The sequence below is a fragment of the Podarcis gaigeae genome, assembly GCF_964106915.1.
Source record: "Podarcis gaigeae genome assembly, chromosome: 6".
Classification (NCBI taxonomy): Eukaryota; Metazoa; Chordata; class Lepidosauria; order Squamata; family Lacertidae; genus Podarcis; species Podarcis gaigeae.
In genome coordinates, this window is record NC_139682.1 from 32,621,269 (window position 1) to 32,647,466 (window position 26,198).

General features: G+C 45.3%; 1 protein-coding gene across 1 annotated transcript; it reads right to left on the reverse strand.

Annotated features, from left to right (window-relative positions):
- Positions 1-2,185: 2,185 nt before the first annotated feature.
- GPR37L1 (G protein-coupled receptor 37 like 1) lies at positions 2,186-17,264 on the reverse strand. Its single transcript, XM_083745794.1, has 2 exons — positions 16,088-17,264; positions 2,186-3,465 (listed from the first exon to the last, which is right to left on the reverse strand). Exons 1-2 carry the CDS (start codon positions 16,865-16,867, stop codon positions 2,656-2,658), a joined length of 1,590 nt encoding a protein of 529 aa, XP_083601920.1. The 5' UTR covers positions 16,868-17,264; the 3' UTR covers positions 2,186-2,655.
- Positions 17,265-26,198: the final 8,934 nt, after the last annotated feature.

Genomic DNA, 26,198 nt, shown 5'->3' on the forward strand with positions numbered 1-26,198 from the left:
TGTCCCTTGCATGCAGCTGTGCTGAAGCTACAAGTGCATTCCTGAGAGCCTCAACCAAGCATGGCTCATCTTTACGCCTGTTCCAGTGGCCAGCTGTATTGAAGTGTTCTGCCCGAAGAATAGGGAATGTAACCACAAGTAAGGAGTGTATGCAACATACATGCAGGCACCACTCTCATCCACCTTCCCACGTTGAATGGGAAGGTCTGAAAATGCATCTTGCTGAATGGGTTTAGAGGCCTCTGCACAGCTGGGACCCTGATAAGGCAGGGTTTTTTAAGCACGGTCAGTCAAATGTGCTTAGATGCTCTCTTCAGACCTTCCCATCCAATTCACAAAGGTTGAGATGGAGCACAGGGTGGGTGGGTAGGTCAGTGCATACAGGTACACTGGGAGCAGAGGCAGTATGCATGCATGCCCACCTCCCCATACCTGCGTTAACACCTGAATAGAATTCCAGATATCCCTAGTACAGAGCATTTGGAGATACTCATCCAGAAAGCAGGGCTTCACTTCCATTGAACAAGGAGCTTCTTCTTCAGGCTATCACTGTTATTAGCTAAAACTAAATGGTTCCTACATGAATTTGCCTAACATACAATTGGGGAGGAAAAAGAGTGCAACATACCCTGTGGTGACATATACAGCTCAACCACCACATTGGCAGGGAATGTAAGAGCCCCTTGAGGATTTAAAGGTAAAGGGACCCCTGACCATTAGGTCCAGTCGCGGATAACTCTGAGGTTGCGGCGCTCATCTCGCTTTATTGGCCGAGGGAGCCGGTGTACACCTTCTGGGTCATGTGGAATGACTAAGCCGCTTCTGTCTAACCAGAGCTGCGCACAGAAATGCCGTTTACCTTCCCACCGGAGCAGTACCTATTTATCTACTTGCACTTTGACGTGCTTTCGAACTGCTAGGTTGGCAGGAGCAGGGACCGAGCAATGGGAGCTCACCCCGTTGTGGGGATTCGAACCGCCGACCTTCTGATCAGCAAGTCCTAGGCTCTGTGGTTTAACCCACAGCGCCACCCACGTTCCTTGAGGATTTAGTGACCTACAAATTCCCAAAGGGATGTCTAGCCTGAAAGAAGGTCCTTGCAGTTAGTGTTTCCTCAAGTCACTTGCTTTTCATTGGTGGCATGAAGGTGGAGACTTCCTTACTCAGAGATGGGTAAAAGAGCAAGTGACTTGATAAAGAGATGGGTTTTCCTGGCTCAAGGTCTGCATAGATGCCTATCTGACTTTTCTCCGTCTGTGACTGTGCTGTATGCGGGTTTCATGAAACGCTGCATTCTGGCTTTGTGGGCAAGCCATTGCTTCCCGCTCTTCAAAGTATGCAGCCACAGGTGCTGCTTGAACCCAGCAGAGAGAGCTCATTGTGCCCCGATAAAAGTTGTTGCCAAGGGAGGCCGTCTCCAGCATGCGCACAGGAATCTGAGCCTGTCTGTGTGTGTTAATGTAAGAGACTTGCTTCCTTTTGGAGGGCATTGCAAAGTCCATGGCAGCAAAATATTTTAGATACTGGAGGGATGCCTAAATACAGCAGTGTATGTTTCCACAAGGGAGACATTAAATATCCTTAAAGTCGGGTTAAATAAACTCCGTGGGCATTAAGCAGCAGGATTCCTGATCTTCAGGATGGGTTTGGTGAGCCTTTATGTTCTCTGCTTGACCTCACCAAAGGAGGCAAACTTGTGACGTTTGGCCCACAAATAGGAAATACACGGAGTGAATCACACCTTATGTGTCACATGTAGTTATGTGAATACTTATAAAACCATTAACAGCACCTGTTGGCATCCTGGTTATGATCTGGACCATGGTGTGCAGGGAAAGAGTTGAACTCTTTCCTTCTGGGAGGCTGTGCTGACAAAAACCACGCATGCACCACCATGAGTGCAAATACAAGCTTAGTTAGGAGCATCAAAGTTCAATGAGTAGTACTCACCTGGAGACTTGTGATAAATCAGAATACCTTTCCAGTGCTTTCCCTTATCACATTAAAAAAAAGTATATATACCTTGCTGGAAAACTATGCTGTTCCTTGAGAAAATTTATGTGCTTTCTTGGTCAGGGAGGAAATCTGGTAAGGCACTAAGTAGGTAGATTCACTTTAGAAGACACACAACAATTAGCTCTACAGCACATCTTTTGTTTTTAAAAATGTCATCTCAGGAAACATGTTTCACTATCTAGAGTATTGGTTTATTGAGGCTAGGGTAGTGCTTATTTTGTATAGGAGGCTGTCTCTGGGCCTGGAGCAGAGAAGGGGACAGTGAGATCCTGCACGACGGCAAGATGGGTTAATTTGTACTATGTCCTCTCTAAGACACTTGGGGTCTCTTCAGTCCTTGAGGGGCTGCAGGCGGAGCTTTCCTCAGCACCCCCCTCCTTCATGGCAGCAGCCTTCTCTGCTCGTGCCTGCGATTTGGGGGCGCTCACACCCTAGGTAATAGTTCAGCAGAGGAGAGAGAGCTGCCTGTTGAGGCCTCATAACTAAGTCACTCTGGTCGGAGCTGGTGCTGGAACAAGCCCTGCTCCATTTCCACCGTCCAGCCACTTCACCAGCTGATAACTAAAGAGAAAAACAACTTTTGGTCTTGGGAAGAAGCTGGTGGAAGAAGTGCTAATGCTCCCGCTTAGCTGATTGAGCTTAGCATGGAGTGCCAACCGCCCCCAGAGGGGTAGGCGATTCCCGGGGCTTGTCAAAGAAGATGGAAGAAGACATCTCGGTTTTCAGCTTGCCGTCGGAGCCGCCGTCGCTGGAGGCAGCTTCCTGACCACACTCGTCGCAGCAGCAGCAGCAGCAGTCCATGAAAGCCTGGCCCAGCGGCTTGCAGAGGCACAGCAGCAGCACCGGAGTCACCGAGCACTTGAAGAACAAGAAGAACTGGTTGACGAGACTTAGCAGGTCCAGGGTCTGCTTGGCCATGTCAGGAGATAGGTAAGCCACAACGATATTGCTGACGTTCTCTGGAATTGTGCAGAGACCATAGATCACTGTCAGGCCGATCACGGTGCAGTTGAGTTGGCTCTCGCACTGCCCGTGCTTACTGCCACGGCAGTCGGTCTTGACTGGGCTGCTGACTCTTCTAGTGACCAGTTGGCAGCTGACAGTGAAGAGGATGGGCAGGCAGAAGTAGCATCCGAAGTACCACCACATCCTGGCGTTCTGGTAAGTAAGGACCAGAGAGTAAATAGATTCTGGCAGGTCCTGGGAAGGCTTCATGGTGCAGTAGTCAGTCACGATGCCAGAGACAGGTGAGGTGTCTTGCGCCAGCTGCCAGAGGAGGATCTCTGGGACGGAAAGAGTCATGGAACCCACCCAGATGACAGCCAGCTTGGCAATGATGGAATGGCAGTGCTCAATGGGTCGAAGCTTGGCTTGCGGACTGGTGGCCGCATGGAATCTGTCAATGCCCAGAGCGCAGAGACTGAAGGTGGTTACACCCAATGAAGACACCTAGGATCACAAAGAACAGAGACAGACTGTTGTTCAGGGTAAGTGAATTGAGCAAAAGGGGCAGTTTGCTTTAAAGGGAGAAGGGGATGTTGACATCAATGGATGAGCTGCAAAATCAGTTTCTCTATTTCTTTTGAGTGCAAAAAGCCTTTTTCTGAGTACAGTGGGGTACCTCGGGTTAAGTACTTAATTTGTTCTGGAGGTCCGTACTTAACCTGAAACTGTTCTTAACCTGAAGCACCGCTTTAGCTAATGGGGCCTCTTGCTGCTGCCGTGCCACTGGAGCAAGATTTCTGAAGCAAAGTTCTTTACCTGAAGCTCTATTTCTGGGTTAGTGGAGTCTGTAATCTGAAGCGTATGTAACCTGAGGTACCACTGTACAAGAAATAGGCCTACTGTATAAGGATTGATGCAGACTCCAATTTATACCATGCTATTTTTATATTTTTATATACCATGCTATTTTTATATACATGCCTTTTGTAAAACCAGGTAAGGTCACCCAAATCCCCAACAGCTTTTTTTATATGTTCCCAAGAGCACTGTTGTTGGTTAAGGCCAAAAGTGTGTGAAAAGACATAATGAATTATAGGTGAAAGATGCTTTGGAAAAGGTTACTCCAATGTAGGCCTAAGCAAAGAGAGACAGTAACCTTTGGAAGCCCGAAGGATTGAAAAGAAGCAAATTCAGAGTGCTAAATGAGCCCTATTATCAGAATGACCCTCCTTGCTTTGTAAACTTGAGGCACATATATCAAGGCAAATGAGGAGATCAGCTCTGATAGAAAGGCTGACAGCCTACTCATACCCACCCCCTTTTCAGCCTAAGATGCTATTGGCTGCTATTCTGCTTTAACACTAGTGTAAATTTGTATGGTCAATACTGGTAAAGCAATCTGGTGGACTCTCCAAAAGCTGTATCTGAAATAAAAATGCTCAAAAAAGCTGAGCTCAAATGCTCAGCTAAGCAGCATTCTCTTGTCCATTGTTCCCCCTTACAGTACTACCCTTTTTGGGTTCCTTATACCTCAGTGTTTGTATTTTATACCTTTACCATTTTTCCTTTATTTTTATATCAGTTGGTGACAGCATAGGGATGCACAGGAGGAAGGCAGGGGGCTCATTGTGGTTTGTGTATACAGTGGTACCTCAGGTTACATACGCTTCAGGTTACATATGCTTCAGGTTACAGACTCCACTAACCCAGAAATAGTACCTCGGGTTAAGAACTTTGCTTCAGGATGAGAACAGAAATTGTGCTCTGGCTGCACAGCAGCAGCGGGAGACCCCATTAGCTAAAGTGGTGCTTCAGGTTAAGAACAGTTTCAGGTTAAGAACAGACCTCTAGAACGAATTAAGTACTTAACCCGAGGTACCACTGTATATATATCAGTTGAAACATAATCTGTGGTATAGCTAGAGACTTTTCTAAACCTGCACTTCTTATTTACTAGCTATCCCTCCCCAGAAAACCGGACTCGGGCAGGCTTTACTCATGCAGCAGAAGACAGGGGCTACAATGGACTGTATCACATCAGCTTACAGGTGGAGAGATCCCAGTCACAAATGCTCCCCATCATGCAAACAGAAAGCCAGCATGACAGGCGAAGGGTTGGGACCAGAACGGTTTCTCTATGATGCACTACACTTCTAATTGCAAGGAAATTATTATGTTGGGGAACACCCAGAAGTGGTACAATCCATTCTACCTCCTTGGGACGCTTCACAGAATTTTGCTGCACCTTTTCATATATCTACAGATTGCAATTAGCAACTAAAAGCAAGAGCGTCCGACTTGGGTGGGAGAGACCTCCTTTGTGAATCCTTCCCAGGCCACTAGCAAGCTCTTGACAAAATCAGCGCTGGTCATTGAAATCCCCTCCCAACCCTGCTCCCCTTCTGGTTCTTACTACCTAAACGCATCCGCTCTCAGAGGGATAAGCGAGTTCAAATAAGTTTGTTGGTGTCCCCAGTCAGTCCCAGCTAATTTCCGCTGCATTCAGAAGCCCAGGAAAACATCCCCCTTTGCCAAAAGGGAAGAGGGCAAAGCGTGGAGGAGAAAATGCCAAACTCTGGGTGGGTTTGAAAGACAATGAAGAGCATGAATAAATAGCAGCCGGGGCTGCCCTCCCCCTCACGCTGCCCTCTCCATTACAAACGCTGTGCTTTCCTTGGGCTCAGGAAACACAACGCCCCATTTGAACAGTTGTTCATAGACTGCGCGAGAGCTCCAGGGCCCTAATTGCAGGCACCCGCTCACTTCTGAGGGGAACAAGGGACATTCATTGAGTGCAGGAAGCATCGGAAATTGGGAAGAAATCCTCAGAAACCCTCCGTCTCCTTTTAAGTGCAGCCAACATAAGGCTTCCAGGCCACAGCCTGCACTCCTGAGGGCCTGCTTCTCACGGTGCTTTTTAAAGACATGAGAATGGGTACCCACAGGTTCCCTCTTAATCTAAAGATACACACACACACACAAACCCCACGATGCCCTTGTTTCTCTCCAAGAAACTGGTGGGAGACTGGAGGAAGGGGCTGCCTTGAACATTGTAGGCCCAGCCCAAGTGTTTCCTTTTGCTTCTCCAAGCAGTTGCTCTGTATGCATGTGATGCTGTGCATCCCTACTCTGCCTTCAATGGGACCATGTGCCACCGGGCCTAAACACACTGCATAGTCTGCCGGTGAGCTACCAGGCCAAATTCATGGTGTTAGTACTAGAAAACAAATCCTTAAATGGCTTGGAACCCATGTAGCTAAAAGAATGCCTCCCCAAGAAGGCCCATTTTGGGCCTTACAATCACCAGGTGAAGCCTCATCGCAGATCTCTGCACCTCACCAAACCACAGCGCACAATCTTTTTCTTGACATAGGTTTTTTTTAAAAAAAAAACACCTGAAGAATCATTCAAACTTGCCACATTCCATCTGCAATATAGAGTGGTACTACAGTCCCAGGAAAAACAGCAATCTGGTTATTCCACTGCATTTGTACAGAGGCCCTTATTCCCAAATAAATGTGCATATAGACAAAGCCTTAAAAGAGCTTTTAAGGTAGAAAACTTGGGAGGGGAGGAGTAGCTTGCATGGGGAGTTTTGGGAGAAAGCGGAAGGTGAAAGATGAGTTCAGCATCATCTTCCCTGCCATAACTCTTCTGCTCTCCGAGATGCTTTGAGGTAGAGAAGAGGTAGCCAAACAAATGCTAGCTGCTGTGTGCTTGACATTTGTTCTAAGAGGGAAACTCAAAGGCACAGGGTAACTTTTGCAAAAGCTGAGCTGCTGGGTTAAACCAGAATGTCTTCCAAAGGCACAGCTGCTCTGCAAGTTTTATTAAAAGGCAATTTGCAAACTACTTAAGACTGATGAATGGAGCGGAATAAGGAATATGTACTATGCTGCTTTCATAGTCAGCAGTTTCAAGCATGTTAACATTCTAGCACTTAACAGGATTTTTCTTTTTCTGAATGACTGCAGTTACTAAGATTCCTGTCCTGGTTTCACTTGCTTTCCCTTCAGAGTGGCACTGGGTATGCAGCTTCTAGGATGGAGGGTAGTAAATGTCTGCAAGCACCGTCAGCCTGTTTTGGACTTTCAGATGTTGGCAAATATTTCTCCAGAGCAAGCAGAAGTGGCCTCTGGCAATGTTGGGATGTGTGGACTGCATGAATAAGTCCTTGACCCGTGACTGCATTTCCCTATTTTCCTACAGCAGGCCCTTACTGCCTGTGATCCTGCCAAACAATACCAAGGCTGCATTGTCTTTCTTGCCTCACCCATGCATGGAGCTGTTCCCATAGCGAAGCACTGAATCATTCACAGATGTTCCACCACCTGCATCGCTCTCATCTTGCTTCGAGTTAGGAACCGACCAGAGAAGCTACAGAGTAAGCAGCCTGTGTGGCACGTTCTCTCGCAAGGAAGGACAGGAGAGAAGAAGGAACTTGTATATATTATATAAAAACTAACCTACATGCCAATGGTCAAGTCTGAACATCATCGTCATCATTTTCTATTTATTCATTTGGTTTATATCCTGTCCTTACTCCAGAAGGAGCCCACAGCAATGTTAAAACATTATTTTGGGGGGGCGGTGGGGGACTAAATAGTTCAAAACATTCCAAAAGCAATTTTAAAACATTTTCTCAAGCAGTGATCTCAGGGTTGCCAGAAACATTGTCTTTCAACCTTGGTAAACAGGAATGTGTCTGAATTTATCCTGAAAAGTCAATAATGCAGGACAGGAGACAGTTTCACTTCACTAGGGAAGGTGGTTCCACAAATTGGGAACCACTACTATAAAGACCCCATTATAGGTCAATACGAACTGGACAGCCTCCAGCGGCAGCATCACCAGCAAGTCCTCACCTGCTGATCATAAGGACCAAGATGACTGGTATTGGGGAAGGCACTCTTTTAGGTACTTGGGTCCCATGCTAATACTAACCCCTTGAATTGGCCCAGTAGCTCATTGGCAGATGGTGCAGCGCTTTCAGGACCACCGACACATGGTCCCATTGGTCTCCTCCACTTACCAGCCTAGCCCCACACTGGTAAACATTCATCATTCAGAAAGTAAACAATTGGGTTGTAAGAAATCGCAAAACTTTAATCTGCACAAAATTTCATTTCCGTTCCAGTTGGAATTTAAACATCCATCACCCAGTTCCAGGTTCCAACACTTTGCTTATTGCATAACTCTAAGCTAAAGGTAAAGATACCCCTGACCCATTAGGTCCAGTCATGGATGACTCTGGGGTTGCGTGCTCATCTTGCTTTATAGGCCAAGGAAGCCGGCGTTTGTCTGCAAAACATTAGCTTTCAATAAATCGCCTGTCTTCTCAGTCCTAGGCATAAGCTACTGGGATATTCCCTGGTACAAACCCTGTTGAAATGATTGAGATGTGTGCAAGAGCACTACCATAAACCTGGGCAGTTCCAATTCATTGCAAATAAGAACACTCCAACTTCAGTCGGAGCTATTTGAGAAGGAAGGTGCCTACGTTCTATGGAGCTTTCCTATGTGCTTTGCCCTATATGAGACAAAGCCAGCCACACAAATTCACAGGGCCAGTTGTGCGTCGAATGAACTCTAATGCAGCCTGGCCGTGAGCTGACACAATGGTCTTGATGGTTCTGTTGTAAGAAAAGCCCTGCTGGATCAGACCAAAGGCTGATAAAGTCCAACGTCCTGCTTCCCACAGGGGCCAATCAGATGCCTATGGGAAGCTGACATGCAGGTCGTGAGCACAATAGCATTCTTATTTCCCACTGTTGTTCCCCAGCAACTGGCATTCAGAGGCATTTTGCCTTTGATCTTGGAGGTAGCATATAGCCATCATGGCTAGCAGTCATTGATCACCTGTTTTCCTGGGGGTGAGGGCTGGGCCTCAGGGAAATGTAATTTGATGGGGAGACTAGGGATCAGTAAGAGAATTCTTAGCACCTTCACCAAATTTAGCAGCCAAACTAGGCATGACTTTAACCATGTTTTTGCATCCTGCATTTGGGACCAGCAATGTCTCTTCATTTACAAAAAGCAGCTTCAAAGCCCCTTATTCTGATCTGGAGAGTGGGATTTTTTAAATTAAAAAATCATTTTCCTTGCACTGTCTTCCCATTGGAAATTGAGTTTTACACCAGCTATTTGCCTTGATTTTTAAAATTCTACATAATATTTGAAAATTGGGGCAAAAAGAAAGATGTAGCCAATCCAAGCATGTAATTAATGTCTAGTTTGGCCCCATAATCCCCAATGTTCTTTGGGAGAAGCCATTATGGTCAAACCGGAATGAAGCTGACATGAGCTAGAAGTTTAGATCCTGATCGTTGGTTGGCTCTAACTGACATCCGTTTTGTGCCAGTTCAAACATAATGGTTTCTCCCAAAGAATCCTGGACAATCAGACAACTGCTCCACCACATGGCCATGTTAATTTATTTCCCCACATCTGACTGGAGATAAAGGGTTGTGTGAATCTAGCCTCACACCAAGCTGCTTTCCTTGGATGGGAACCCTCTGAAGCCCAAGTGCCTTGGGACAGAAGAGGGAACGATATTCTAATGGCAGAATTACATGGCAAATGGACAGGTCCACCATGTCTTTGCCATCCTTCCACCTGACAGCCTAGTTTTCATGTCTTTAAGTGCAGAGTGAGTTTCACAGATATCTGCCATACTGAGCATTCGTCAACCATCTTCATTGACAGCGGTTGATTATTCAGACCTGTCTTTTAGGCACACTCTGGCAAGGCATGGAAGGGGGCAGGGTACACCGCACAAATGTTGCATGTGCAGTGCAATCTTATCCATGTTTACTCAAAAGTAAGCCTCCCTGTTTTCAAAGGTGCAACGTTTTGAGCACTCACAGGAGTGCAAGATCTGCCCTCACCCCACTGCCTTAGAAACCAATGCAGCTGAAAATAAAATGTATTTTGGATATGCCGAAACACTAAACAAATACATTAACATGACTGATGCAGTTGCCTGCACACACGGATGCTTGAGGTTCATGTGCAAAAGCAAATATATTGATAGCATGAGCAGATGAAAAAGAGGGCAGAGTTATTGCGCCTTCAACGGTTGTGTAGAAGAGGGAATTGTCACTTGGTTGCTCTTCCTTCCTCTGCTGGTTATATCAAAAGAGGATCCACATGCCCATAATGGTAAGTATAGGCTCTCCTCAAATACTAGCTGAATCCCTGGTTCATTTCCTTCCTTTGCCACAGATTTCCCCTGGGACCTGAAGTGAGGTACTTAGCCTTTGTGTACCTCAAACTAACTGTCCAGTCTATAAAAAAGATAAGGTTATCCCCAGGTGTGAAAGCTTAAGACACACCAGAAGTATTATCAACATGCGCCATCACATGCACAAACATACACCTCACAACCCAAGTAGAGGGGAACTTCTATGCAATTTAGAAATGTGGCAAAAATACCATCCCAAGGAAACTAAACAGATCTATCCAGGATGTCTCTGCAACTTTTAAGTTGGAATATAAATGGCTGCAACAGTCCGGAAAAAAGGAAGAAAATCTTTCACATATTAAAAAAGGAGCAACTAGACATTACTTGTTTACAAGAAACACATGTGACTAGGCTCCACAGAAAAATATTGGTAAATAAAAGGTTAGGCCAAGAATTTATATCTTCGGACTCAGTTAAGAAGAGAGGAGTGGTGATATATGCAAAGGAGAGCCTCTCACCAAAATTTCTATTTAAAGATGAACATGGAAGAATTTTGGCAATTGAAATACAGCACCAAGGAGAGAAAATTTTGATATTAGGAATTTACGCTCCAAATGAAGGGAAATCAGAATTCTATAAGAAGTTGCATGAGATTATGCTGGATTATCTGGACTATGATAACATCATCATGATGGGAGATATGAATGGGATCGTTTCAACGAACATGGATAGGTCACAAAGCCAAAAGGTTACTAAAGAAGGCAGACTACCAAAGACCTTTTTTGAAATGACAGACAACATGGACTGGATTGATATATGGAGGACAAAGAACCCCTTAGGGAAAGAAGGAACATTTTTCTCTGAAGCCCAACTGACTTGGACAAGAATTGACCAAATATGGATTTCTAGAGGTCTGGCTCCTAAGGTGAAGAAAGTGGAAATCTGCCCAAAGACCTGCTCCGATCATAACGCGTTGAAAATGGACATGACATTATTACCAACCGGCTCCTTTAGATGGAAGATGAATGACAACTTGTTTAGAGATCAGGAGATTATCAAGAAGGCCAAAAAAACAATAAAGGACTATTTTGAGATAAATTTGAACACTGCTGTGGAAAAAAGAACAATCTGGGACGCAAGCAAAGCTGTGATGAGAGGGTTCTTGATACAACAGAACGCCATAAAGAAAAGACTACAAAATGAGAAAAAGGACAAGATTTTGGGGAAAATTAAAGAGTTAGAGAAGAAACTAAGAGTAAACCCGAAGTCACAGCCGATTTTGAGAGAAATTAAACTTCATCAGGCACAATATTCCAAACTGATAAATCAGGAAATAGAATGGAAGATTAAATCAATGAAACAAAAAACATTTGAATCGGCTAATAAATGTGGGAAACTGCTGGCTTGGCAGTTGAAGAAGAGACAAAAGCTGAACATAGTAACAAATTTGGAAATAGAAGGAAGGAATATTCAGAACCCGGTGGAAATTAGAAAATGTTTCCAGAAATATTTTAAGAAATTATACACTCAAGGGCCACAAAAGGAGGAAGAGATTGCAAAATTTTTGGAGAAAAATGGACTTAAAAAATTATCACAAGAAAATAGATCACTCCTGAATAGTAAAATAACACGACTAGAGATAGAACAGGCCATTCAGAATATGAAGTTGGGCAAGTCTCCAGGGCCAGATGGCTTGACCTCCAAGTACTATAAGACATTAAGTGACTATTTGATTCAACCACTGATGGAGGTCAGCAATGAAATTATGGAGGGAAAGAAGGCGCCTGAATCGTGGAAGGAAGCTTTCATCACATTGATACCAAAATCAGAAACTGAAAAGACACAACTTAAGAACTACCGTCCCATTTCCCTTTTAAATGTGGATTACAAAATATTTGCTGACGTTTTGGCAGGAAGACTCAAAAGAGTTTTAAATGAGATAATTCATAAAGACCAGGCAGGCTTTCTCCCAGGAAGACATTTATTTGCTAATACAAGGAACATTATTGACATTTTGGAACTTTTGCAAACAAATATTAACACTAAAGCAGTTCTAATTTTTATAGACGCGGAGAAGGCCTTCGATAATATTTCTTGGAAATTTATGAAGGGGAATTTAAAAGAAATGGGAGTGGGGCGGGGTTTTGAAAATGGGATTGACGCGATTTATTCAGAACAAAAGGCAAAACTGATAGTCAACAATGTGGTTACAGAAGAGTTTAAGATTGAAAAAGGGACACGACAAGGCTGCCCGATTTCCCCCTTGCTGTTTATTTCTGTCCTGGAGGTGCTCTTGAACTTGATTAGAGGGGACCGGTTGGTGCAAGGGATTCAGATCGGAGTGAAACAATATAAACTTAAAGCTTTTGCAGATGACCTTGTTTTGACATTGCAAGAGCCAGAATCTAGTACAAAAAGAGTGTTACAATTGATTCAGGACTTTGGTCGGGTAGCGGGCTTTAAACTAAACAAACAGAAAACTAAGGTGTTGGGAAAAAACTTGACAGATGCAGAGTCAGAACGGTTTCAGAGAGAAACAGAACTAACTGTGGTTAAAAAAGTAAAGTACCTAGGGGTAAACATAACAGCAAAAAATCTGAGTCTATTTAAGGATAATTATGAAAAATGTTGGTCTGAAATTAAGAGAGACTTGGACAGTTGGTCAAAATTGAAGCTTTCTTTGTTAGGCCGAATTGCTGCTATTAAGATGAATGTATTGCCTAAGATGTTGTTTTTGTTTCAAACATTGCAAATTGTGGATAAGACGGAGTGCTTCAGGAAGTGGCAGAGAGATATTTCTAAATTTGTCTGGCAGGGCAAAAAGCCCAGAATTAAGTTTAAGATATTAACTGATGCGAAAGAAAGAGGGGGCTTTGCCCTGCCAGACTTAAGGTTGTACTACGAAGCCGCAGCTTTCTGCTGGCTAAAAGACTGGCTACTTCTAGAGGACACTGATGTGTTAGATTTAGAAGGTTTTAACAATGCATTTGGCTGGCATGCATACTTATGGTATGACAAAGTTAAGATCAATAAGGCCTTTAAGAACCATATTGTCAGGAAAGCAGTGTTTAATGTCTGGACAAAATACAAAGACCTATTGGAAAATAAAACTCCAAGATGGCTATCACCTCTGGAGGCTAAGGCCCGAAAAAGACCCAATATGGAGGCCAAATGGCCGAAATATTGGGAAATAATAGAGAAAGAGGGCAACAATTGGAAATTGCAGAGTTTGGAAAAAATGAAAGACAAAGTGCGAGACTGGTTACATTACGCTCAGATTCAAGAAATTTTTAAAAAGGATAAAAAGTTAGGATTCCAGGTGGAGAAATCGAAGTTGGAAACAGAATTGTTAGAACCTAAGACTAAAGTACTCTCAAGAATGTATAACTTGCTGTTGAAATGGAATACACAAGATGAAATGGTTAAGTCGGCCATGATAAAGTGGGCACAGGATATTGGGCATAATATTATGTTTGAGGATTGGGAAAGGTTGTGGACCACGGGGATGAACTTCACGGCATGTAATGCTCTGAAGGAAAATGTAATGAAAATGATATATAGGTGGTACATGACCCCAGTTAAACTAGCCAAAATATGCCATGTGCCAGACAATAAATGTTGGAAATGTAAGGAAAATGAAGGAACATTCTTTCACCTCTGGTGGACTTGTCCCAGGGTGAAGGCCTTCTGGGAAATGATATATAATGAGCTGAAAAAGGTATTTAAGTATACCTTCCTTAAGAAACCAGAGGCCTTCCTCCTGGGCATTGTCGGCCAGATGGTGCCAAAGAAGGACCGAACATTCTTTTTGTACGCAACAGCAGCAGCAAGGATACTTATCGCCAAGAAGTGGAAAACTCAAGATCTACCCACTCTGGAAGAATGGCAGATGCAGCTGATGGACTATATGCAACTGGCTGAGATGACTGGCAGAATTCGAGACCTGGGAGAAGAGAGGGTTGAAGAAGATTGGAGGAAATTTAAGACTTATTTACAAAAATATTGTGATTTGGTGGAAAGTTAAGTAGGATGTTTGATCATAAATAATTGGCCACCACAAAATCGGATCGAAATGGGATGTAAAGTGAGATTAAGAGAAATTAATTTACAGAGGATTATATTTAAATAAGTGGTTATAAAATTTGCAAATTAGATGATAAATTGCTGGGAAAAATTTATGATGATGAAAATGGCAGCGGGAGATGTGAGGAAGTCCAAAGAAGTCATGAAACTCTGTTGAGATAAAAGAAAGGTTGTTTATCTTTGTATTTTATTTTGTAAAAACCCCTAATAAAAATTTATTAAAAAAAAAAATAGAAATGTGGCAAACTTCTAATGGGTTTCCTGCCACTGTGAGAATAGGATGTTGAATTAGATGGGCCATTGGCCTGATCCAGGAGGTTATTCTTACGTTCATACGACACTGCTGTCTATATCTCTCAGTGATAAGTACCTGGATGAGGTCTTAAAGTTAGGGCTGCGACTGTCTCTGTTCTTTTAAAAGCAGGCACAACAGGTAGAAATTCAACAAGTAGAGCCTTTCGCAGCATGATGTAGTATCCCTGTCACATTACTGTTAAAGGCAGTGGTATCCTAAAGAGGAATGCATTGTCCCCAATGGGAGAGAATTTTTCCAAGAATGGCCACTTTAGCTCTGCCTTCTCTGTCCTTGCCTTAGAAGAAAACTTGCTCCAAACCTTTAAAAGTTGTGAATAAAACTTTGCAATGGTATGAATACAGCTCTTTGAATTGTCTTAGATCATTATAGCAGCCTGAAGCCCTGCTGGTTAATGGATTCAGTGCAACTGTTTGATATGTTTATTATTTTTAATTGGAGCATTATCATCCTGAGGGGACTTGAAAGTATTTGCATTTATAACCTTGCTCCGTAAATTAGCTGTATTTCCATTCTATATTGTTTTCTTCTAGACAAATAATGCACAACTTCCCCGTGTTTGTTCTGTAGCTCCGAGTATCTGGAGTCAATGCAGCAACAAATCAATATGCAAGGAGTTCTCAAACTGCGCTCCACGGACCACCAGTGGTAAGCTGGCTTCATTCAGGTGGTCCATGGCATGTCCATGTTAAATAGCCATACTGATTTTTAATTGCATTGCTATTGCTTCTATGGAATTCAAAGTGTAATACAATGAAATAACTATAAGAAATAAAAGAAGCAATAAAATACAAATAGAAACCAGAGAGCATCTAGCACAGTGGCAGTTGCTACAAGAGGCAGAAAAACCATGAAGTGGTCCACCAAGACCCTCAGCAGTTTTCAAATGGCCGAAGCACAGTTCAGATGAAAGCCCATGATAATCAGGCTTTAAAAATACCATCCGTGACACTACTTTCCTCATCCAACAAGCATACTTATCTTCATTTTCTGAAAGGCATCTCAGTGATCTGGGACACACCTGTTACCCAGTTGGGAAGAAGACTGGTGTAGCCTCCAGCCCAGGCAAGGGCAACCTCGGCCCTCCAGATGTTTTGGGACTACAACTCCCACGATCCCTAGCTAACAGGACCAGTGGTCAGTGATGATGGGAATTGTAGTCCCAAAACATCTGGAGGGCTGAGGTTGCCTATGCCTGCTCCAGCCTTTCCTATGAGGTTAGAATATATAGCATAGGACGCACTGAGTTACACTCTAGATGGTGTAAGTCCAAGCTCACAATATATACCGTATTTTTTGCACCATAACACTCACTTTTTTCCTCCTAAAAAGTAAGGGGAAATGTCTTTGCGTGCTATGGAGGGAATGCCTACGGGTGGCATGCCTACGGATTTTCCTCCTCTAAAAACTATGTGTGTGTTATGGTCAGGTGCATGTTATAGAGCGAAAAATACGGTAGCTGGGCACATGCTCAAATATTACCCCCCAAAGAGGACGCACAAAATTGCTGATGAGAAACCAGGGAGGACCGCAGTGGAATCTCTTACCTCCATGAAAGGCACCACGCGGCAGGAGATGCTCCCCAGCAGCCTCTTCTTTGTGATCTCATTGAAGATAACCACCGGCAGGCAGAAGAAGAGGATGAGGAAGTCCCAGAAGGCAAGGCTGGCCAAGATGGAGTTCCAGGCACTTTTCATGTAGTAGTTGTGCCAGACGATGCACATCACGGAGAGGTTCCCAATGATGCCCACGGCAAAGACAATGAGGGACAGGAACATGACAGCGTAGGCGCTGTAAGAGCTCTCGGTCACTGGGTACAGAGGGTTTTGGATCTGAGGGCGCTTCCCTGATGCCACAGTCATATTGTCCTGGGGTTCTGTAGCCCCGTGGACCGCTGGACTCCGCTGGCGCTGCTCAGAGGGATACGTGCTGGACGGCGCCAGGGCCTTGGTGGGCCGTAAGATGCCAGGGAGCACGGGCCGAGGAAACTCCACTTTTACTCCCGGAACGTACTGCTGAACTGGCTTGGGATCTTCGTCCTCGGTTCCCCGGCGAGTCCTTCTCCACCTCAGTTGCTCTTCCGACAGCTGCCGCCCCCTCTGATTGCCAAGGGATCCTGGCCATCTCAGCCTGCCCGGTCTTCCAGGCATCCCCAGCAGCACCTCTGGGGAGACAAAGTGACTTGTTAAATGACCCTCTTCAGCCCTCTGCTCCCTCCTGGAGGATATCGAAGGCTCTTGAAGAAGCGGGGCAGCCCCTTCCTTCACCCTGGTCTCCAGAGGCTGCAGGAAAGGAAGCAAAAGCATCATTGTCCAAGGCAAAGGCATCCTTCCTTCTGCACAGATGGGGAGGACGGTGCACACAGAAGGCAACTTACAAAAAGAGCCAGCAGAGATGGCAAACTAGGAGAAAATGAGGGAGGAAATTCCCACGCTTTGACTCGAGGTATTCAGAGGGCAGGGAGCAGGGGGAGGCGACCCTGATGCTTTAGCCCGGATTGAGCCAAGACGGAGAAAGTCTTCAGTCTGCCTCGACCAGCCTCACTGCCGTTCTGCATTCCCTCAGATCTTGGGCCAGAATAAAAACCGTTTCTCCCAGTAATTCGCTCCAATCATCCTTTATTGAACCGTAGGCCCCCTGGTGGCCAAACCACAATGGCTAAAGGCTGGTGTGAAAAGAGCCCAGCATTGCTTGAGGCGGCGAGAGGAGAATAGCAGAAAAAAACCACCTGCCTCAGTAAGAGACCTTGGAGGGTTTGTGTGGTAGAGCCTTGTGGGAAGCAAGGGTGATTTACATCAGAAATAAGAAACCTCTTGCTGAGTGAATCCCCTTGAGCCAAACTAGAAAGGTCACAGTACAATTCAGAGGGCTATGTATTCATTAGTATATGTTAAAAGAGGATTCTGTTGGCACTTGAAAAAGGTGGCAGAGCAGCTTTTAAGCTGATTGTGGGGAGGGAGGGAAGCCGACAAGAGCTGGGGAGGGTCCAATTCAGAATGAATCCTCTGCGCTGAAGATGAAAAAACTGGTGAAAAATTAGGCATTGTGAGTACAGGGCACAGGAAAGCAATTCAGAAAGGCCAAAGCAACACAAGTCAAAAGGCAAGAGCAAGACACTTTAAGAGAGAGACAGCATACAAGTGTTTATAAGCTAATGCTAGAAGCCTCTGAGCCAAGATGGGTGAACTAGACTGCTTGGTCTTAAAGGATGACATTGATATACAGTTGGCATAATGGAAACCTGGAGGAATGCAGAGAACCAGTGAGACATCGCTTTCTTTAGATATAAATTATACAGGAAGGACGTACTATAGATGGTGTTGTCTGTGTGTCAAAGAGGGCATTCAGTTCAGCAAACCAGAAAACTTCAAGGGTGAAGATTCCGTCACAAATCATGGTGGATGGTGATAATTTAGAGCTGGGGGTGCACTGTTGTCCTCCTGATCCTAATGCTCAGGGAGATCTTGATATGAGGGGTGTTATGTACTAAGCTTGGATCCTAGAACAATAAGTAGGTAGGATCCTAGAATGCAACAACTGATTGGCCTGCAGGAGAAGACCAATCAGGCTCCAGGAGGGAAGTTAATCAGCATATTAGACTGGTAGGATCGTAGAATGCAACAACTGATTGGCCTGCAGGAGAAGACCAATCAGGCTCCAGGAGGAAGTTAATCAGCATATTAGACTGGTAGGATCGTAGAATGCAACAATTGATTGGCTTGCAGGAGAAGACCAATCAGGCTCCAGGAGGGAAGCAGAATCAGCCAATCAGACGGGACTCATTGTGTAAATAATGTATATTTATTTACTGTTTTACAAGCTGCAATAAAGAGCATGAAATCACTGCAGGACTCAGAGTACCGTATTTTTCGCCCCATAGGACGCACCGGCCCATAGGACGCACCTAGTTTTTTGGGGGGGAAATAAAGGAAAATTTTTTTATTTCCCCCCCAGGTGCGCTGCGCTAAGCCCGAAGCTTGGGGCGTGCGGAGCTCAGCACGCCCCAAGCTTCTGGGTGCTGGCAAGGTCTCCGCTAGCCCTGGGAGAGCCGCGCGGCTCTCCCAGGGCTAGCGGAGTGCTGCGCTAATCCCAAAGCTTGGGGCGCGTGGAGCTCAGTGCGCCCCAAGCTTCTGGGTGCCGGCAAGGTCTCCGCTAGCCATGGGAGAGCTGGGTCTCCCACTGCTAGTGGATAGCCGCGCGGCTCTCCCAAGGCTAGCAGAGCGCTGCGCTAATCCCAAAGCTTGGGGCGCGCGGAGCTCAGTGCGACCCAAGCTTCTGGGTGCCGGCAAGGTCTCCGCTAGCTGTGGGAGAGCCGCATGGCTCTTCCACGGCTAGGGGAGCGCTGCGCTAATCCCGAAGCTTGGGGCGAGCGGAGCTCAGCGCGACCCAAGCTTCTGGGTGCCGGCAAGGTCTCCGCTAGCCTTGGGAGAGCTGGGTCTCCCACTGCTAGTGGATAGCTTCCTGAAGCCTGGAGAGCGAGAGGGGTCGGTGCGCACCGACACCCCTCGCTCTCCAGGCTTCAGGGAAAGCCTGCATTCGCCCCATAGGACGCACACACATTTCCCCTTCATTTTTGGAGGGGAAAAAGTGCATCTTATAGGGCGAAAAATACGGTATATTTGAAGGAATGAAATCAAGCAAGCACCCCAAAGAGAAAATGTCATAGTAATGGGTGACTTTAACTACATTGGCGTAGACTGGCTACATACAAGTACCAGTCATGGCAAAGAGGTAAAATTCCTAGATACAGTACTGTAAATGCCTGGTCATAGACCCAACCAGAGGGGAGTCAACCCAGAACGTAACCTTGAGTGGTGCCCCCAATTGTCTCAACACTTACATCTCACACCAGGTACTGAGCACAACTCAAGGTTACGTTCTGGGTTGACTCCCCTCTGGTTGGATCTCTGACCAGCACTGACTTCCCCCAAAAGAATTCTTGGAGCTATAGTTTGTTAAGGGTACAGGGAGTTGTAGGTCTGCGGGAGAAAAATTCAATTCTTTGGGTGAAGTCATTTCCTTCAAATGTCCATTGAACACACTTTAAATGTATGCCAGGCACGTCCAACAGGTAGATCACGATCTACTGGTAGATCGCGGGGTGTTTCTGGTAGATCCTGGTCGATCTCTGGTCCATCAGGGACTGTGTTACCTTGGTTCTCAAACACCTTGGTACTCAAACACCTTGGTTCCCAAACACTGGAAACCCGGAAGTAAGTGTTCCGGCTTTCGAACATTTTTCAGAAGCTGAACATCCGATGTGGCTGTCAGCTATTGTTTCCAAGGCGCCTGCACCAATCAGAAGCTGCGCCTTGGTTTTTTAACATTTTGGAAGTCAAACGGACTTCCGGAATGGATTAAGTTTGAGAACCAAGGTACCACTGTATTTGGCACTTTTGTTTTTACTATTATTTTGTGTTTTTGAGGCTTTTTGGTTAATTTGTTTTTGTGACTGTGTGGAACCCAGTTCAGCTACTGACTGATTGATTGTGTGACTGCAGAAATGGATAAAAGCCCCCCATCAAAACAATGACGCAGGTAAGAAAAAAAATTAATTTAATTTTTATCATCTACAGTATTGTCTTATTTATTTTATAGTACAGTACATTGATTACTGCTTTCATTTTATAGATAAATGGTCTCATTAGATAGTAAAATTCATGTTGAATTGCTATTTTAGGGGTTGGTTTAAAGTTCTGGAATGGATTAATCCATTTTGTATTATTTTCTATGGGAAAATTTGCCTTGGTTTTGGAACGCTTTAGTTTTGGACTTCCGGAACAGATTAAGTTTGAGAACAAAGTACCATTGTACAGCAACAGGAGTCACGGTGGAAGTGAAGACCTTCCAGTCTGTCTCAATAAGGCTGCTCATTAACTTTTTAGACTGAGAAAGGGAGCATGTTAACAGCACTCATAACAATGTTATCTCGTGTATTTTAATAGTTTTATTACCATAAATCTACTTTCCTGGAAATTAACCATGCAACCGATAAATGTTAATGAACTTCATTTCATAACGTCAATATGCCAGTAGCAGGCATTTTATGCACTCATCATTCCCCTGCCCTTCAGAAAAGCCCAGGGCTGGGTGATGTGCAAAGATCACAGCTCTGCAGATGTTAAGACAACAGAATGTCCCAGTGCCTTGTGCCCCTAAATACCCTTTGGAATGAGTTACTAGTCTCTGCTGGAAATCAGCAGAAAGCAAGAAGTCCAAGGGGAGACAGACAGTCTCAGTACCCAACAGCCGACCTGTCTTGAAGTCTGACATTGATGGACACACACAAAAGATGCTGGCTGAAAAACAAAAGGAAAATGAAATTATGCTGCTGTAGACAGTATCTATTTCATAAAGGGGTTGCATTAAAAATGCATTTCTCTAAAGCGAAATGAAAGCTCAGGCATGATTTACCGTAAGTGATTGGCCATTTACAGTCATACCTCGGGTTAAATACGCTTCGAGTTGAGCACGTTCGAGTTGCGCTCCGCGGCAACCCAGAAGTAACGGAGCGCGTTACTTCCGGGTTTCGCCGCTTGCTCATGCGCAGACGCTCAAAATGATGTCACATGCATGCGCAGAAGCGGCGAAACGCGATGTGTGCGTGCACAGACGTGCCATCGCTAGATACGTTTACCTCTAGATGTGAACGGGGCTCCGGAACAGATCCCGTTCGTATCTAGAGGTACCACTGTACTAAACAGCCATTTGCTCATGAGTTCTCAAAGCAATCCTATAGTAAAACATGTGATATGATTAGTCTAAGGTTTTAGAATGGACTTCCGGAACACATTAAGTTTGAGAACCAAACGGAGAACCAGGGAGAGGTTTTGCTTTAAGCTCTGTAAACAACCCAAGTCTTAACATATCTCCCATTCCTGTGCTTGCCATAAAAAAATCAGGAAGGGCCTTCATGCACACACACAAAGACACGTATGCACGCACAAATCCAAATGGCTTCATTCCATTTGTTGATTGAAACTAAGAAATAGATAAATGCAGACATCATAATAAACATATCATGAAATTTTGGCTTAACTCTTAAGCTTTCGTTATCTAGACAATAAAACTCTCTGGGTCATTTAATCATTAAAATGATTCAGAAGAAACAAGCAGCAAAAATGTTAGGCGGCGTAATCCAGACTGTTTATGAAAATGAGATCTGTAGTTTTTCAGACACTGTCCCTTCTTGATTGTGGCAATGACAGCCATATAATATATTTATTTCCCTAAATTTCTATATACCTCATTTCTTCTTTCATGGAACCCAAGGACATATACATGCTGCTCCCAGGTTCATCCACCCATATACTGACCAGACCCAGACCTGCTTTGCTTCAGCAAAGGTGCCGCCTTTTGTGCCTTGGGAGAGAACAGACTGTACCCTGGGACAGGAACAGATATAGGCCGACCTCTGCCGTTGCTCAATTTTCAGATGATTAAAAACCTTGATAGTCTCTCAGCCAAAGCCACAAACACACCCTACCCTAGCAAACACCAGAGATGGAAATGAAAGCTTTAATGCAGACGAATGATACAAAGTCATGCGGATTAGAAAAAAAGAAATCTTTGGAATGTCAGTAATGCTGTGTTTAGATGTTACTTTGCCCTGGCATTCCACCTGAGTGAGGCAGAAGCAGGCCTTGATCTCTTTCCTGTTGTCCTTATCGCAGGCGGAGGGAGGTTCGTGGATGAACCAATTGTCCCATCCTAATTTTAGCACATGGTGTCCCACTTCACTCACTGCTGTCCACCTGCAGGGATGAGCCAGAGGCCCACTCCTTATGTCACCTGGGGTAAACACCTGAGGCAAAACAGCTCATGTTTAAGTCCCTAACATGAACATACCTTCATATGGGTAAATAATAAAGGCTGTACAATGCTTATGGGTTTTCCACATAGCCAAGAGAGGAAGCCAAAACATTTAGCACTAGCATGTGCTAACTCATACTGATACTGAGTGAACATGAAGTAAAGCTTGAAAGGTAATGATCTGCTTTACCAACAAGTAGTTGTTGAAAGGGAAAGAATCAGTGAAGAAGTTGCATTTCCATCTACAGTGGTACCTCGAGTTACATACACTTCAGGTCACAGATGCTTCAGCTTACAGACTCCACTAACCCAGAAATAGTACCTCAGGTTAAGAACTTTGCTTCAGGTTGAGAACAGAAATCATGCTGCGGCAGCGGGAGGCCCCATTAGCTAAAGTGGTACCTCAGGTTAAGAACAGTTTCAGGTTAAGAACGGACCTCCGGAACGAATTAAGATCTTAACCCAAGGTACCACTGTATTGTGCCCCCCCCTCCAGTTCAAGTAGCTTATTGCAAGTGTTGTTGCTTTACGCCCAGCCAGCATGCTCAGTGGTCAGGGAGGATGGGAGCTGCAGTTGGGGGAAGGGCTACAGCTCAGTAGGAGAGCACCCCCTGGGCATGCAGAAGGCCACAGGTTCAATCCCTGGCATCCCCTGGTAAGGCTGGGAATGCTTCCTGTTATGTACTGAGCTGAATCCTAGAACAGAATGCAGCGGTCTGATTGGTTCGCAGGAGCCACCCAATCCAGCTCCAGGTGGAAGTGAATCAGCGACCTGATTGACCTGCAGGAGCAGCCCAGAATTAGCCAATCACGCAGGGCTCATTGTGTAAATAATGTATACAGTCATACCTCAGGTTGAATGTGCTTCGGGATGAGCGCGTTCCAGTTGCGCTCCGCGGCAACCCTGAAGTAACGGACTGCGTTACTTCCAGGTTTCGCCGCTTGCACATGCGCAGACGCTCAAAATGACGTCATGTGCATGCGCAGAAGTGCTGAAATGTGACCCGCGCACACGCAGATGCATGGACATGGGTTACGTTTGCTTCTAGATGCAAACGGGGCTCCAGAACGGATCCCGTTCGCATCTAGAGGTACCACTGTATATAGCTAGACGTTTTGGGGAAAGCTTCATTCATTGCTACTATAAGCTGAATAAAGAGCATGAAATTCATACTTGACTCCGAGTATATTTCACTTCTTGTCTGGAATCCCGGAGAGCTGTTTTCACTGAGCATAAACTATACTGAGGTAGATGGACCAACTGTCTGACTCAATATAAGGCAGCTTCCTCTGTTCCACCCCTGCTGTAGCTGGAAGCTACAATGTAGGTCATATTCTTTGTTCTTCTGGCTTAGTGTTACCTACTCTGTCTGGCAGCAGCTCTCCAGGGTCTCAGGTAAAAGTCTTTCCGAGCACCTGCTGCCCGATTCTTTTTTCACGGCAATGCCAGGGATTGCATGAGAGACCTTCTGTTCCAGATCACATGCACCAGCACTGAGGCACAGCCCCTCCCCTCAAAGCATTTGGAAAATTCCCAAGCCTTACTATTTGCTTGCCATGGAGGCTGCTGAAGTTGCAAGGAAGCTTAAGTAGCACTCTCAACTCCTCTTATTGGCATTTGGCCTCTTTATGGGACGTCGTCCGTCGTCCTTTGATAAGGACAAAGATGTTGGGCAATTTCACGTGGGCAATTTCCTATAATTGAGGGAGCTTTTTAAAGCTTCAGAGAGGTTGCACAACAAGCTGATGTGTCATGGAATTTCTGTAGTGACAACAACAGCCTATTGTACAAAGGAGAGATTGCAGGGCTGCTGATTGACATTTCTGGTACCGTAACAAGGAGGGGAGGGGGAAGAAGTCAATCTAGAAACTCTACCACAGGCAAACCTTGATTCCAAGGTTTTATCTGAAGATTAGTTTCTCCCTCAAGCACTGGCCACACCCACAGTGATGGCACAATGTTAAACCACATCTGTCTCCATAATGAGTTCAGTGTGGGGGAGTCAATTAAAAAGCAGCTCCCCACTCCCAGTTATGACCACCCCATTCACACCCAGTCACAGTACACCATCACTGGTTCATAAAGCCCACCCAGTAAGGCTGTGGCTCCACACACACCATATGTTTAAAACACATTGGTTCCCCCCAAGCATCCTGGGAACTGAGATACAATCCCCAGATCTTTAACAAACTTCCCAGGATTCTCTGGGGCGAAATCCCACCCTCTCTGTAGGTGAACACCAGGGCATCTCTTCTACACATTGGTCTGCTGATGAAACGTCCATGCCTCAGATTATTTCTCTGTCCTTTTTTGCAGCATCAGAGATAGAACCAGTGGCGTAGCGTGGGGGGTGCAGGGGGGGCCGGCTGCACCGGGCGCAACATCTGGGGGTTAGGGTTAGGGGGCACAAATCCACGGGTTAGGGGGCGCAAATCCATGGGTTAGGGGGTGCAAATTACTTGCTTTGCCCCGGGTGCTGACAACCCACGCTATGCCACTGGATAGAACACATGGAGGAACAGTGCACAGTCACTCCCTCCATGGAAAGAAGAAGCAGATTGCTTGCTACTGCTTTGTTTAAGGGGTATATGGGGTCTTGGGGGGGTACTACCTCTGGTGGGGTACACGCCGGGCTCCTTCTGGGGTGGTTTGCCCACCTTTGGTCCACATTCAGTTCTCACCTGTGGCTCCTAGAAGCTGCCAGTATGCAACAGCAGCCACTCTCCGGGAAATGGCTTCAACTGGCACCTAAACCAGGTGAGGGTACCCAACGGGACTCAAACCCTTGATGAGTTAGGGACTTCCCCTGCATGCAGAGACAGGCTCCCACAGATTGAGCGGACGAGGCCAATGGTTGACCCAACACTCAAGAAGGCAGTTTTTTCATGTGCTGTTGAGGGAAGTGAGGGGCAGGAAAGTAATGAAGCTCAATTAAACTCACTCCTTTGAAGAATAATGACATTTCTCGCAGTACATGTGTTCGGGTGTTTGAGTGTGTGACCCTTTCACAATGGAAGTGGGAACCTGCAGCTCCTTCCTTCACATGGGAAAAGCAAATCGCCTGTTTTCAGATTTTATCCTGAATCAATCGGAGGAAAAACTCATGCAAACAGGAGCTGTGCACTCAGAAGAAACAAACATGCCTGCAACCACACTCAAATTGCCTTCAGGAAGCTGATCATCTGCTCAAGGGGAGCATGGAGGGCTAGCAGAGGCCTGAATCCAGCCTATTCTCTGCTTCCTGCAAATGATTAATACTTTCAAAGGCAGGCAGACTGGGACAGTGCATTGCTCCTGGGTTCAGCCATTTCATCTGACGAACATGCACATGTAATGCCTCTTTGTGTACCAATTTCTTTCCCATTGGATCCCGGCATCCGTGTTTACAATGTCTGATTGTAAGATATGAGGTTCTGGTTGCAAGCTTATCACTGCTGATTTGACCCCCTTTTAATGACCTCTTTAAAGCAACCCAAGTGTCTCGTGATTTGCCTGTAATGTGTGCTTAAGAAAACACACCCAGCACCATGAGACCTTTGAGAGGTGACATCATCCAAGACCTTAGCAACAGGATCTGGAAGAAAAGCTGGTTCTAGGGCTTAGTTATGCTTTTCATCTCCCAACATCAAAAGTAAACCCAAGGGCATGGATTCCCAACAGGAAGTTGAATGCCTTAGCACAACATGACCATGCACTTTATTGGCACTAGATTCCATGTGCCAGTGACTCTCCCTGAAGAACAGCCAGTGTGCCCAATTCTTGTGTACTGCAGGCTGACTAGCCACTTTGCAGTAAGGCAGTACTCCCTACTTGGGCACCCAAGGAAGCCTCATTTGGATCCCTTC

Bases quoted from the DNA above. Each gene is read 5' to 3' on its own strand.
- GPR37L1 (XM_083745794.1), bottom strand. From the start codon at position 16,867: ATGCCTTTGCCTTGGACAATGATGCTTTTGCTTCCTTTCCTGCAGCCT. The intron at 3,466-16,087 runs GTAAGAGATTCC...TTGTGATCCTAG, and splicing joins GCGTGGTGCCTTTCATGGAG to GTGTCTTCATTGGGTGTAAC.